Source organism: Loxodonta africana, chromosome 17, assembly GCF_030014295.1.
Source record: "Loxodonta africana isolate mLoxAfr1 chromosome 17, mLoxAfr1.hap2, whole genome shotgun sequence".
In the NCBI taxonomy this organism is placed as follows: Eukaryota; Metazoa; Chordata; class Mammalia; order Proboscidea; family Elephantidae; genus Loxodonta; species Loxodonta africana.
This window is the reverse complement of record NC_087358.1, coordinates 4,421,240-4,437,142: the sequence shown is the minus strand read 5'-3', so window position 1 is coordinate 4,437,142 and position 15,903 is coordinate 4,421,240. Positions and strand designations below refer to the sequence as shown.

General features: G+C 39.3%; 1 protein-coding gene across 11 annotated transcripts in view; it reads left to right on the top strand.

Moving 5' to 3' along the window:
• PDS5B (PDS5 cohesin associated factor B) overlaps positions 1-15,903 on the top strand; it is a 205,264-nt gene that overhangs the window by 116,691 nt on the left and 72,670 nt on the right. For all 11 annotated transcript variants that reach the window (XM_064269928.1, XM_064269922.1, XM_064269925.1 and 8 more), the window contains 5 exons: positions 2,182-2,230; positions 5,113-5,252; positions 6,939-7,054; positions 9,543-9,648; positions 12,413-12,573. In XM_064269928.1, coding sequence (XP_064125998.1) covers positions 2,182-2,230; positions 5,113-5,252; positions 6,939-7,054; positions 9,543-9,648; positions 12,413-12,573 — 572 coding nt within the window. The remainder of the gene's footprint in view (positions 1-2,181; positions 2,231-5,112; positions 5,253-6,938; positions 7,055-9,542; positions 9,649-12,412; positions 12,574-15,903) is intronic.

Genomic DNA, 15,903 nt, shown 5'->3' with positions numbered 1-15,903 from the left:
GGGGAGGGGGGGAATTGGAAACCTCAGTTAACGTTAGGAACCTATATTTGCAAGTCTTTCAGTGAATAAGCTCTGGATAAGTAAGGTGCCTTTGTTTGCTATCCCAGAGCCATATTAATTTACTTTCTCTCACTAAAGATGAAGATGTGTTAATGAAAGAATATGAGGTGTTTCTATATGCCTGAGTATAAAATTATCCCTGATTTTAGGCATTATTATAGTCATACTAGCAGCCAGGTAACAGGTAAAGTGTGTAAGTCAAGCAAGCTTGTCGTGTTCAACATCGTGACGTGTCAGATGTAAGCAAGTAGAACTTTGTTTTTGACCATTTTCAAATTCATTTAGTCGAATCTTCTTCCTCTTGCCTGTTGGTTAAAAAAAAGTTGGGAGAGTCTCATGAATTTTCTGCTCAGTCTTCCGTGAAATTACAAAATACAATCTCCATTAAATCAGAATGTTTAGTCCTCTTTTACTTTGTGCTGCTTTCCGTCTGCTTGGCCTGAACTAATTACCAAGTTGTCCACATGAAAGAGGGAACTCTCATTCATACATGGTGAGATTGAAGAGAAAACAGAATGGAAGAGAATAGTACCCCGAATTTGAATTCTAGTGTGGGAAGAGTCCCTGCGTGATACAAACATTTAATGTGCTTGGCTACTAACCAAGAGGTTGGAGGTTCGAGTCCACCCAGAGGTGCCCCAAAAAGAAGCTCTGGCAGTCCACTTCCCAAAAATCAGCCGTTGGAAACTCCACGGAGCACAGTTCTGCTCTGACACACATGGGGCTGCTGTGACTTGGAGTCAGCTCGACAGCACCTGGTAGTGTGAGAAGAATTAATAATTTCTCTCTGATTGTTTCATATTCACTTCATACCGAGAATCGTAGTAGACGTTACAGAGTTGAAGCTCAAACACTACCAAGCTGTGTTTCGTAACTGTTGGGTGTTTTTACTTCTTTCTGTTTCTGTTTGATCAGGAACACTCTTAGGTGGCGAAGAGTCAGTAAATGTTTTTTTGTTTTCTTCATTACTCAGTTTGATTAAAATCATTTTTATTCTCAGCTCAGCCCTTCTCCTATAGCTAACTAGTTTAATTTGACCACACACCACACATACACCCATTGCCATCAAGTTGATTCCTACTCATTCGTTGACCAGCATCACACAGAAGTGACTGTAATTTCTAGTACTGTACCTTGGCTGGTTCTGTTTCTTGTTATTTTTCATGTGGATCAACTGGCAGCCCACCCTGTTCCACCAAAATAAAATGATGACAGAAGTCTTAAATGCTTCTGGAGAGATCTGTCCAAATACTTTAAATTTCAAATATATTCTTGTACTCTGTTATGAGGAGCCCTGGTGGCACGGTGGTTAAAGCGCTCAGTGGCTAACTGAAAGGTTGGCGGTTTTGAACCCACCAGCTGCACTGCAGGAGCAAGATGTGACAGTCTGCTTCCGTAAAGATTACGGCCTCGGAAACCCTATGGGGCAGTTCTGCTCCGTCCTCTAGGGCCGTTAACGGGCATTTCTGCTCTGTCCTGTAGGGTTGCTATCAGTCGGACCAACTTGACCGCAGTAGGATTTTACTGTTGCCTCTTGCTGCCTCTTAGCAAGCTCCTTCTCAACGGAAAGCCTGTCTTTATTTTTTTGAATTGTCCCCTTCACCGCGTGTTTACAGACTACCTCAGTATTTTGCACAGAGCTGCTCGTTGACACGTTTTTTGTCTTTTTTCTCCAGCATCCTCCCCATGAGCTTCATGATTGTGCCCTATAATGCTCAGGCTTAAAAATTTTAGGAACGCCTCAAGGCAATCATAATCATATTCTTAAGTGTCAACTTCCTGTTTGAGATAAGGGATAAAAACTTGAAAACTTGTATTTCCTGGATGTTTTGTTGTGTTGGTAGACGTAGTTGCTCTGTTCTTTCAGTGCTTAAGAAAGATAAAGTATCTCCTTGCTGGAAAAGGGGCCTCTTTTTTGTTTGGGGGCTGACGAAAGAGGGTGAATAAGAGCAGACTCCGAGTCCCCCTACCTCCTGTTCATTTCGTCTGCAGCTGTGAAATGGCCCGATGAGGAGGCCACCTGGCGCTGAGGGCAGGGACTCTGCTTGTCTCCTTTTCTGAGAGCGTGATGTGGCGTCTCACCAGGGGGATTTTAATTGTGCATTTTTGTGTGATTTACAGACAGATGCCAGCGTCAAGGCCATATTTTCAAAGGTGATGGTTATTACAAGTAAGTTATTTTAAATATTCTTTATAAATTGAAGATTTAACTGAAACCTTTCTGGTAGTTTTTTTTCATGTAGTTCTGCTTTAGGCTCTGATAATATAGGAAAAGATTAAAGTGTTTTTGACTGACTTTTGCCAGACCATTCAGCCTCACCTTCCCCCTTTTTTCTGATTTTCATTTATATTGCAAACTACACACAATTTTTCACCTTTATTAGTGTCTTGTATGAACAAGAGCTAGACAAAAGGATTTGTTCTATAAATAGATTTCAGAGAATTAACAGGGTTTCCAATGGCGTGGTGGTTAGGTGCTACGGCAGGTAACCAAATGGTCGGCAGTTCGAATCCACCAGGCGCTCCTTGGAAACTCTATGGGGCAGTTCTACTGTGTCCTATAGGGTCGCTGTGAGTCGGAATCGACTCGATGGCATTGGGTTTTGGGTTTAATTTACATCGTTAGAGTGAAAACTGAGAGCTGGAACTTGATGGGACTGTCTTGTTTTTCTGGGTTTCACAAGTTTTCCACCTTTGACAGGGTGTAGTCTTACCACGTTTCTATTGTCATTTTAGTGGAAAGTATTTGCGTTTTCCTTCTCTGACAGGTTTCCGCCTTATACAGGTTCCAGCTTTCATGGGTTTTACTGTCCATACAGTTACTGTCAAAACTGCATCTGAACTTTAATGTTCCTTGCGCTCAGGGGAATCTGTCTGAAGTTAATTTTACCCTGAACCAAGATTCAGAATCTACAGGATATCCTAGTAACTACAAAACAGTTTCTTCGAAAAAATATTAATTTGCTTTGATTTCAAATAAAATGTTATTTAATTACACTTAGTAGTAAACAGGGAAGGACTGTGTGGCACAGTGCCTTTAGTCAGAGTGGGAACAGGGAAAATTTGCAGCCTTTCAGTTCATTGGCTTCTCCTCCCACCGCAGAGGCCACTGTGTACAGTATGTGGACAGAGAGGTAAACAGGATCACCCGGAAAAATGCCTCTGCTGAGCTTCCACTTGGTAGTAAAGAGGAGATTGTAGGGTGGATTTCTGAGATGCTAACAAACACATATGGAAGTAATGCTCAGACACTGAACACAAGCAGTAACCTAACCTGTTGGGTTTTAGATTAAGTGAGAAGCATTTTAGCATGAGTACGGTTTTCAGGAAGGAGACTGGGTGGCACAAGCAGTTTGTGATCGGCTGCTAACCTAAAAGTTGGCAATTCAAACCCACCCAGCAGCAGCAGCTCCGTGGAAGAAAGGCCTGGCAAGTTGTTTCCGTAAAGAATACAGCTAAGAAAACCCCGGCGGAGCAGTTCTGCTCTGTAACACATGGGGCTGTACCAGTTGCACTCCACTTGATGGCAACAGATTTGGGCTCACCATGAGATGCACCTCACTTGATGGCAACAGATTTGGTTTGGTTTGGTGCTTAGGCTTTTAAGACCAAATAAATCATTTAGTCCAGGGCAGCTAAACATAACCTAGTTTTCACTCCCTTAGAATAACTTAAAACAAGTAGTTTTGTGCTACTGTGGACATTATCCCCTAAAGGAGATAGATCATCTCCCACCTTCTTTCTTGTTTTTTTTCCCCTCCTATATCCATTTTCTTCCTTCCTGGAAGTACAGTATCTCCCAAACTCTGTTCTAAGGAATGCTAGTGTCCTGCCGGTGTTAATAGTATTGTCAGAAAAAAAGGGTTCCCTAGTCATTTAAGTTTTGTAGGATGCTGAATTAGAGTTTTGTTTTCTTTCTCTTTCCTCCCTCCCTTTTCTCTCTCTCTTCTTATTTGTTCCTTAAATGGTACACCTTATTACAGCCTTCAGTATGCTAGCTTTTCCTGAACCCAGTTGAACTCCAGTGAACAGCTGGTGATGTTCAGAACCGAGTTGGCAAAGCACTGTACCAGCAGTGCCCAGTTGGCCTCAGAGGCTCACTGGGTGCACGTTTAGATGATCTTATGTGAGCGATCGTGGCTGATGTGGTTCTGTCTTTACAGCAGACATGTTTATTATAGAAATATGGGAAGGGCCTACAGTCAAGTGTTAGGAGGATTCATTGATGTTTGCTGCACCTAGTGATTGATTGCTGTACCCAAGACTTAAAATGAACTTTCAGGGTTGCATGCAGCCTTGAAGGGTGTGTTTACTGTACCCGGATTTTAAGGCTCAGTTGAATTTCTCCTACTTTCATTACAGTCCAAAGTTGTGTATTATCTCTGTTGTTGGAAGTATCCTAGTCTCGTTCTCTGTAGCACCAATAGCCAGAAAAAAGGATGCTAGTATTAAAATTTTGTTAGCTTTCAGAAATGGTTTGATACATGGACACATTGGTATAGTAGTATAAAAATCATCTTTGATTCTATAAGCATTTATTCTCTCTCATGTAGTAAAGACATACCCAGCAGTGACACTGAACCAAGTTGCTCAGTAGATGTCAGAGGCTGACGTTTATGTAACAGGCTTGTGTATGTGAATTATCTCTGGACTGATTTAACAATAATCAACACAATACAGGGAGCTAGTTGCTTAAAGGTAAAACTATTTGGTTAATCTCCAGCAAGGTATGTATTAAGCTCAAGGGGACAGTAATGAAATTGGTATTATTCAGGTTGACATTTAGTGCCATTCAGTATTATAAGGAGTTACTTAGAAATAGCCAATTTAGTCCTTCTGTTCATAGAGGAAAACTTCACAATAATCCTGTGTTATATTTCTTGCAAGATATGTGGAAGTTGATTATTAAAGATAATTGAAGATTTATTTTCTCAGTAAACTAAACTGAATGTGTATGTTAGGATTCTTAATTGAAGTAAGAAAAGGAGTGGAAAATGTTTACCTTTTATTAGTTTGAGAAAATTTTAAAATTGTGTTTTAATTTACTTTAAGGAAATTTGCCAGATCCTGGTAAGGCTCAGGATTTTATGAAGAAATTCACACAGGTCTTAGAAGATGATGAGAAAATAAGAAAACAGCTAGAAGTACTTGTTAGTCCAACATGCTCCTGCAAGCAGGCTGAAAGTTGTGTGGTAAGGAGAGAAATTAAAAGCGCTAATGTTTAAGAAAAAGCCCCAAATCTCTTTTTTGTCCCTCCCCCCACCCCATAGAATATATTCATTGTGAAGTATTTAGAATCACAAAAGCAACCATGCGAATAAATGATTATCCCACTGTAGAGACAAGTGCTGCTAGTATTACGGTATATACCTTTCCCAAATGAGATCATATTGTATGTCTAGTTTTGTACATTTTACTTAATTTTCATTAATTAGTCTTTTGCAGTGTTACATTTAATAGCTACATAGAATACTGTTGAATATATACACTATAATTTATTGAACAATCCACTGTGCTAGATGTTAGTATTTTTTCCTGGTTTTTGATTACTGTAAAGAACACTGTAATATCTTTATAGCAAAATATTTGTACATAGCATTGATTGTTTATTTTTTAGGAGAAATTCCTAGAAGTGCAGTTGCATGGGTTAAAGGTTCATTTTTTAAGGCTTTTAGTATGTATTATCAGATTGTTCTCCACAACTGAACTAGTTTTATACTAATCACCAGTGACAAAAGTGACCGTTTCCTCACACATAACAGTATTGGCCAGTATCATTGCTGAGGAGACCCTCAGTGGCACAAACAGTTAAGCCCTCGACTACTAACTGAAAGGTTAGTGGTTCAAACCCCCCCAGAGGCACCTCGGAAGACAGGCCTGGCTAACTGTTTCCAAAAGTTCACAGCCTTGAAAACCCTGTGGAGCAGTTCTATTCTGCACACGTGGGGTCACTCCGAGTCAGAATCGACTCAGTGGCAACTGACATCATTGTCGTCATTGCTGGAAACAAGCCAAAACCAAATAAACAAACAAAAACGTAGTTGTTTTGTTAGAATTTGTATTTCTTGTTTGATAGTTATCTGACCATTTTGTTTTCTTCTTGGGTTTATTGGCTATTTATATTTCTTTGGTGTGAATTATGTGTTTACAGTCTTTACCCATTCTGTAGTATTATCTGTTAATAAAGTTGCAAATAATGTCTTGTCAGTTGTAGTTTCCCCTTCCGTTTTGTTTTTGGCACTTTTTGACATAGTTTCTATTTTTATCTAACTGAACCTATCAGAATTCTCTTCATGGTTTTTGCCTTTGGTGTCTTGCTTACAAAATCCAATTCTGTTGTAAGTCAGTGAAGATATTTACTAACATCAGTATTTCTTGAGCTCTTGCCCACAGTTCTTCTGAGACTCTTTTTTTTTTTTAAAAAAAAAAAAAGATGTTTCTTGGCCCCACCCTGGATTAACTAAATCTGAACCTTTTGAGTGACGTCCAGGAATCTGGTTTTAGCAAGCCCCTCAGATAATTTTGCTTACTGAAGTTTGTATATCCACTGACCTTAGTTTTATTCTTAAGCATTTTTTAAATTCTTCTGAAATATTTTTGGTATAAGGTATGAGATGGGGATTTAACTTTGTTTTTATTCCAAATGTGTGTCCAGCTATTTTAGTACAATTATTGAGTAATCTTTTTCATATTTGCTTGAAATGTTACCTTTCTCAGATACTAAATTTTTACTGTTTTTCTGGACTTGATCAATTCATATTGATTCATTCATTCCAGCAGCGATACTTCACGGTCCTAATAATTGTAGATTCTTAACATTTTAAGGTGATGATTTATTTAAACACTTTTTGGTAACATTTTAAAAATCTGTGTTACAGCGTGAAATAACTAAGAAGTTGGGCAACCCCAAGCAGCCTACGAATCCTTTCCTCGAGATGATCAAGTTTCTGTTGGAGAGGATAGCCCCTGTGCACATAGACGCCGAGTCTATCAGGTATTTGTGTGTAAAACTGTGAAGTCTTCGTTACTGTCTGTCCTGTCATCATCCTGCCATAGCTTCAGTCGGTCAGACACCGTTGAGTGCCTGCTGCATAGCCAAACCTGTTGCCAACAAGTCAATTTCAACTCCTAGTGACCCTATAGGACAGAGGAGAACTGCCCCATAGGGTTTCCAAGGGGCAGCTGGTGGATTTAAATTGCCAGTCTTTTGGTTAGCAGCTGAGCATTTAACTACAGTGCCACCAGGGCTCCACCTACTGTGTTTAAAAAAAGATAATCAAACCTGTTGCCATTGAGTCAATTCTGACTCATAGTGACCCCATAGCATAGAGTAGAACTGCCCCATAGAGTTTCCAAGGAGTGCCTGGAAACTGCCGACCTTCTGGTTGGCAGCTGTAGCACTTGACCACTATGCCACCAGGGTTTCTACCTACTGTATATAGGGCAGTAAACTAGCTGTTGGATACACATCTGTACATATTTAGCTTTTCTTTTGATTGGTTTTAGTGGTAAGTTCAATTTGTGTCAGAAATTGTCAATCTAAGAGTAGTTTTTATCTTTTACCAGTATATCAGGAAAAACTCCTTTTTGTTAGCTTGTAAATAGTTAATATTTTAGGCTTTGCTGGCCGTAATATCTCTGTCAGAATTACTCAGCTGTGCCATTACAGCCATTGGCAACATGCACATAAATGAGTGTGGCTCATTCATTGTTATTTAATAAATTAATATTTTCTTTACAAAAGCAGACTACTGGCCAGATTTGCCCCTTGGGATTTGCTGGTCTCCATCTAGTAGGGAAGACATGCAATGAACTTACTAGTACGTTAAAAAGTGATTAGTGCTTTGTGGGGAGAATTACTGCCATCGTGGTGGTATGGTTATGTGCCATTGAATAGACTGCGACTCATAGTGACCCTATGGGGCAGAGTAGAACTGCCCCATAGGGTGTTCTAGGCTGTAAATCTTTACGGGAGCAGATTGCCAGGTCTCTTCTCCCGTGGAGTGGCTGGTGGGTTCGATCCGCCGACCTTTCCATTAGCAGGTGAGCGCTTAACTCTTGCTCCACCAGGACTCCTTCACTGCCATAGTAAGCCTCTGCTAGTGACCCCACCACATCTACCCCCACTGCTTGCCTTGTCTGCACGACCTTTCTGTCTGCTGTACTGCAGCAGTCATTTCCTGGCCGGTCCCCTCACTGCAGCGTGGTCACCACGTGGCCTGCGAGGCTCCCCATGGCCTCACTCCTACTTATCTCTTCAGTCTCAGCCTTTACATTCTTTCCATGCTGTTTCTCTCCAGCCCACAGGGTCTACCAGTTGTTTAAACAGGCCATGCTCCTGTAGGTCCTTGTACTTGGTATTCTTTCTCTTTGGAATGTTTTCGCCCAGTTTTTTTGGTACGACTGGCCCTTGTTCTTCGGCTCCGAGCCCATTTGGAGAGGCCTTTCCTGACTGCCCTGGCTGAAGACCTTCACCTTGTGTCGTGGCCTTCTTCGTAGTCTTTGTATTATGCCCTGGTGACGGCTTTCATGTAGCATCTGTTGGCCTCATTTTCTCCTTCTGTCACTAGACGGAGAGCTTCATGCTTTGTTCACACCTTTGTATTTCAGGACCTGTTGGTTCTCAATTTGATTTATTTAAGATTTTAATGAATAGTAGTAATAAGTAATGGCTAACATTTACTGAGTGTAAGCAGTGTACTAGCCTCTGTGCTTTATTTATGTTACCGTTAGTCTGCCTGAGACTTTGGTACTGTGCTCAATCCTCGTTTTACCAGTGAAGATGCTAGGGCTTGGCAAGTCTTAAAAAACTTCTATAGGGTCACTGTGAGTCAGTCAGGAACCCTGGTGGTGCAGTGGCTAAGAGCTTGGCTGCCAACCAAAAGGCTGGCAGTTTAAATCCACCAGCGGCGGCTTGGAAATCTTATGGGGCTGTTCTGCTCTGTCCTATAGGGTTGTTATGGGTCTGAGTCGACGGCAATGGTTATTTTTTGGGGTTACCTAGGTATTTTTATACCATTCAGGGGCAGAACTGTGTGCTTCTGGCTTTGACAACGATGGCCCATATAAAGTCATATTTAGTAAACTTTGAAAATGCTTGGTGTTGCCGCTTGTCCTTTATTTCAGTATACTGTTCTACTTACTGGACTAAAAATGAATTTTAAATAATTAAAAACAGCGTATCGTTAATGTGTTTGGGCATAGACTATCCACACAAAAGACAATAATAAAAATACAGATAGCATTAATAAAGAGCAAATCAAGTTACATTTTTGACTACATTTAAATGGACAAGAGAAAATGCTGTTTTTAAAAACTTCTCAAAGTATTTTATTATAGCTGTTTGTTTCGTAGTAATGTTTGTGAAACAGCTATCAGATCTGCATTTGATTTGGCTGTGACCTATATATAAAATACTTAGGGTTAGACATTGCTAATAAATGCCAGTTCGAGTGTCTGTTTTATTTTCTGTCATCCTTTAGTGCTCTTATTAAGCAAGTGAACAAATCAATTGATGGGACAGCAGATGATGAAGATGAAGGCGTTCCGACGGATCAGGCCATCAGGGCAGGCCTGGAGCTGCTTAAGGTGGGTGAGATACCTACCCGGAACGAAGTGCCTGGTTAGACGACTGTCACGTAGAGCTGATATATTTATTCTTAAGTTTTGTTTCTTAAGTTTCTATGACCCGGGGTAAAATTTTCTCAGTTGTTTTAGGTAGTTTAGAAATTACGTGTTTATTTTAACACGTAAGCGGAATATTTTCAGGTCTAAAATTGTACGGTCTTAGTATTAATTATGTGAAAATACTGGAGTATGATTTGCAGGTGTCGTTAGTGAGCAGAGAGGGTGCTGACTGTACTGCAGAATGGGCCAGATTCTTCCTCAAAAGCCACTTTATTTCTAATTTTGTTAGGTAAAAAATGCTCTTACTGTCTTTTACTAATTATAAAAATATCAAATTGTTGACAATTTAGAAAATATAAAATTGCAAAGAAGACATGAACCCTATTATACGTAAACATTAATGTTTCTTTTTTTCTTGTTAGTCCTTTTAAAATATACATTTTTAATATAGTTGAGAACAGACTGAATATATAATTTTACATCCTGTATTCCCTTAATGGAAACCCTGGTGGTGTAGTGCTAACCAAAGGATCGGCAGTTCGAATCCGCCAGGCACTCCTTGGAAACTCTGTGGGGGCAGTTCTACTTTGTCCTATAGGGTTGCTATGAGTCGGAATCGACTCGATAGCACTGGGTTTGGTTTTTTGGCTTATTCCCTTAATAAATTTTAAGCGTTTTTCCCAGTGTCTTTTAAGACAGTGTTTAAGAGTACCAGAAAACAGCTGATTTTTGGCTGCCGTGTGGTCGTTTGCCTTTGAACAAGTTAATTGCTTCTGCTTCCTTATCTGCAGTGTAGATAATAAAAGTACTTATCGTAAACAGGACCAAATTAAATTTTGTACATAGATTTTTAGCACAGTGTCTGGCTCATATTAGAAATAACATTATTTTTGAAGTAGTTATTAGTCCACTTTTAGGGTAAGTCATTAGTGTTCTGATAATTTTCGTATTGTTGGATCTTTATATTTTTCCAATTTTATTCTTCTGTGAACAGTGCTTAGGTGAATATCTCTGTGTCACATCTCTTGCTAATGTCTTATTTCTTTGGAGTCCTAGATGGGCATTCCAAGAGAATGGTCCGAGAGAATGACTTTTCCAAAATCTCAGATGCATATTGCCAAGTTCCTTTATAGAAAAATTGTCCTAATCAGTACTGTTGGGAATATAGTAAATTATTAAAAGCTTTGCCCATTTGATCAGCAAAAAGAATGTTTTCACATGCATGGTTATTACTAGCGAGATCCACCTTCCACATGTCCATCATTCATGTTTTTCCTGCAGTAAATTCCTTATTTTTATATTTTGTCCATATACCTAGTGGTATCTCAATCTTTTATTTTTTTTTTAAACTGATTTGACTGAACTTTTTATATATTAGCAATATTAACTCTGGTACACTTATTGCCCAGTTTGTGTTTTGCTTTAATTGATTTGCTGTTTTTTTGTTTGGTTATTTTGGGTTCCTTTTTTGATATACGTATATTAACATTTTATTTGGCCAAATTCAACCCTATTTTCCTTTGCTATTTTACAGGATGTATTTGATAAATTAACAGAATATAATGTATTGTGTTAGATGTAAATTATAAAGTATAGCAATGAAGTCATACCAGCGAGAGTTAAATATAACATTAACCCAAATTACAGTATCAATGATACTGTTGAAGATCCCTGTGTGGTTTTTTCCCACTTATATCCTCCAGATATAATTGTCCTGAATTTTGGGTTTGTTATTCTCTTACTATTCTTTATAGTTTTTTATATAATTGTGTCTATGTATGTATCTCTATGTGTATGTCTAAGTAATATCTAACATTATATCTAACATAGTGTGTATTTTGCTTGTTTATTGATTTTAGAAATATGGCATTTATACAGAATATATTTTTTGCTGTTTGATTTTTTTTATATCCCACATTTGGTTTCCATTGCTTATTTTAAGCTTAAAAATTCCTATCACATTTAGAGGTTTTTAAAAATTATCTTAAACAATAACTCCTCTGAAATTTATTTTCAAAGTGTGTTTTGTGAGGGAAGATCTGAAACAATTTTTTCCAAATGTCTAGCCAGTTTTTCCCAGACTATTTATTAAAAAATTCTGTTCATTCTCATTTATTTTCTGTTGCTTTCTTTATAATTTATTACAGTCTGTGTAATCTAAATTTTTAATGTATGCTGGGATCCATATTGGTTTACTTTTTCTGTTTTGTGACTTTTCTGATGTGAGTACCATGTTGATTTGGTTACTGTAACTTCTGATGTCTTTTACTTCCTGGTAAGTGTTTTATCCCCTTCCCTAGAACTTTCCTTAGAAATGTTCTTAGCTGATCTCATCTAATGGTCTTTATTTAGAAGTGTACAGATATTTTGTTCCAATCTCTGCATGTTCCTTCTTTCTCCTGCTCTCATCCTCCCCAAAAAACAAAAACAAAACCCAAACTTTAATCAAAAACCAAATTACTTTGACTAGAATTATGTACGTTTGTAATTTCATTTGGGAAGAAATGACTTCTTTAGATCATGTGGTCTTCCTGCACAGGAACGTCTGTTTCTGTCTTCTGCTGTGTATTTGAGCAAATTTAAATTTTATTTGTAATTCTCTCTCTCGTTAGCTGAATTATCATATTGACATCTGATTTGCGGTATTTCTAATGTAACATCTCAGCATCGAGTATTTTTAAAGATGAGAAGGGTTTAAAAACAGAATTTGTGGCTCGTTTTGTAGGTCCTCTCATTTACACATCCCATCTCCTTTCATTCTGCCGAAACCTTTGAGTCTCTGCTGGCTTGTCTGAAAATGGATGATGAGAAGGTAGCAGAAGCTGCGCTGCAGATTTTCAAGAACACAGGGAGTAAAATTGAAGAGGATTTTCCACACATCAGATCGTGAGTTGAGCTAATTCTGACAGTTTGGAAAAGAGAAGAAGAATTTCCTGTTTCTTGATTTATGTAATTGTTGGGATCTTTCAAATGTTGAAGAAAAAAAAAAAAATGTAGATTATTCTAGGTCTGTGCTGTTCAAGTTGGATTCTCATTTCCTGGAAGAAAGTATTGATATTTTAGAAGACTCATGAAATTGTTGGCTATAAAGATAGCATATCTTTCTGAAGCATTAGTTCTGCTTAAAGATTTTGACAAAAACAAATTTTATAGTACAACAGTCCCCAGTATGTTATTGTTGTTCGGTGCTGTCCAGGCGGTTCCAACTCACAGTGATCCTGTGTACAACAGAATGAAACTGCCTGGTCCTGCACCGTCCTGACAATTGTTGAGCCCATTGTTGGAGCCACTGTGTCAGTCTGCCTTGTTGAGGGGCTTCCTCTTTTTTGCTGACCCGTCCCTTTACCAGGCATGATGTCCTTCTCCAGGGACTGGTCCCTCTTGGTAACATGTCCAAAATATATGAGATGAAGTCTTGCCATCCTCAGTTCCAAAGAGCATTCTGGCTGTCCTACTTCCAGGACAGACTTGTTCATTCTTCTGGCAGTCAGTTGTCTATTCAGTATTCTTTGCCAACATCATAATTCCGAGGCACCAATTCTTTGGTCTTCCTTATTCCTTGTCCAGCTTTCACATGCATATGAGGCAATCGAAAATACCATGGCTCATGTCAGGCATACTTTAGTCCTCAAAGTGACACCTTTGCTTTTCAACACTTTAAAAGGTCTTTTGCAGGGGATTTGCTCAATGCAATATGACTTTTGACTTCCTGACTGCAGAGTCCATGCGTGTTGATTGTGAATCCAGGTAAATGACAAGTATGTTATAGCACAGACTAAAAATTCACATGAATTTAATGTGCAGTGGGGAATTCCAGAGGACTTGCAGTAGGACTGTCCACAGCACTGCCCTCCTTGCTCTGTGATTAAGGCTACTGGACAGAAGAGTTTCCGAAGCAGGGCTTTACTTCTCACAGGGAAGCAGGAAGCACGGCACATTCATCCTCACAGCAGTGTGATGGAGAACTCTTAGCAGTGGTTGACCTTTGTTCAGGAGTCTGCGGTAGCTCGAGAGATGAAGTCTTCATTCTTGATAGATCCTTGCCTTCTTCTCCACATGTGTCTCTCCTACCTCTTCCTGGATAAAGGACCTGATGTGTGGTCCTGAGATTGCTGCAGTCCTGGGTGGTTGGTGTCCCCTTCACCCGCTCCTTCTGCCTCAGCTGGCCCAGTTAGCTGGTTGGGGTCGCACATGTCTTCATGCACAGGAGTGGCCTGTGGCCCATTTCCTCAGAGAGACTGTGAACAAAGCTAGCTCCTAGAACCTCAGGTACAGTTTTTGTTACCCTTGTCTGTTGTTGTGAGCTTAATTCTAGGAACTGCTGATAAATAGGACAAAGGCATTGTTTAAATAGTAATTGGAATATACCAGAGTTTTGTAACAGTAGTATTTTTTGGCAAGAGCGAGGAACCTTATTGTTTGGAACTGACTTCTTAAGTTTTAATTGAACCCAGAGTATAAATCTGTTTTTGGAATGGGGCTGAGGCTCTCCTGTTCGGATCAAAGATTTGTTAAGAGTGTGTGTGGGCGTACATCAGTGTAGGTATATACAGCCTTCCACCTGCTCACAGTTTCATTGAAACCTTGTAACAGTTTAGTAAAGTGTGGCTGTTTTCTAAATCTTCCAAATGAGGAAACTAAGGGTAGAGAAGTAAAAGGCTCTAGGTATGTAGCTAGCAAGTGGCAGAGCCAGGGTTTGAATGAGGCCTGCTTGGCTCCAATGCCTATAACCTACCTGTTATCCTGCAGTTCCCGTTCTTAACCAGAGCTTTGAACAAGGCTTTGCTAGACTTACTTACTGGAGGTTTTTATTGCTTTCTTTCTAGGCTGTTTTTCCTTTGTATTTTAAAGAACCATTGGTATATTTGTAGGAGTACTCTGAAAGCAAGGCAGAAAGGTGGACATTGTAGAACATACAAGAGCATTTTAAAACGTGCTGCTTTCATGTGGAGCTGCAGTACTTAAAGTTACCTGATTCCTGTGCTGAGTATATAGCTCCGCTGATACTGAATACCTGCTGTGTGCACACACTGTTCTCGATGAAGTATCTCATAGCGTGTGCCTTGCAGGAGATAAAATATGTATGCAGATTTTATGTTTAGAATTATTAAATTAGGTGAGTTGAGTTTTTGAGGAAAAATGATAGAGTTAAGTGAATATTTATTTAACTTATGTTCCCTAGAAGACACCAAAACAGTTTAAAAGAACCAAAAGAAAAGTATGTAAGTGGAACCTACCACCAACTGGACAGAATTAGTGCTGGATATAATACCACTTAGACCGAATTGAATGTAACAGTATTGATGGTTGGTACACGTATCCTTGAATCAGGTGTAAAAGCAGCGTGTTGTAAGTGTCCTGTCCTATGTTAGAAGCCCTTATGGTGCAAAGTTAAGTGCCCGACTGCTAACCAAAGGATTAGTGATTCAGACCCACCAGCCACTCCCCAGGAGAAAGACCTGGCAATCTGCTTCTGTAAAGATTATAGCCTTGGAAACCTTACGAGGCAGTTCTACTCTGTCACATGGGGTCGCTGTGAGTTGGAATCGACTCGACGGCAGTGGGTTTGGTTTTTTTTGTTTTATAGTATAAAGGAAAAGTAATGGGGCACACTTATTTCTTCTAGCCACATGAGATTTCTGAAGTTAGTGTTTCAATAGCCAGAGAGTTCTAACGGACAAAAGGAACACAGCTAGCCAGCCACGTTGTGTTTAAGCAAGGGCAAATGAAGAATGCTCTTTAGTGTGCAGAACTCAGGAAATGAATCTGTCTACCCAGTTACCAGCTTTTACCCTCGAATTAACTTTTTGCTTATACCCCTGAATCCAGCGTTGTTTTCTTTTTGTTTGCCTCCCCTTCATTCCTGTCTGCCCATCACTTTACTGCCAGCATTTGAGCTTTAAATGTGGCTGTGCGAATACACTTGAAAACCTGGATTTTTTTTTTTTTTTAGGATGATACAAATTAATAAAATTGGCTCCAGAAGAGGGAAGAAAAAAACCTCAGGCTATAATTATAAAAGAAATTGAGAAAATCACCCTCTAATGAAAGCATTAGAAAAAGTTTCTTGAGGGAAGTGTTTCAGATGTAAAAACACCAGGTTCGTTTCACTTGTTCAGGGTAGGGAGGGTCAGAAGGGAAGCGTTCGGGTCGCTCTGATAAAGCCAGGGTGATGGAGATGGATACTGTCGTTGTTCTAGTTGCTTTTGAGTTGCT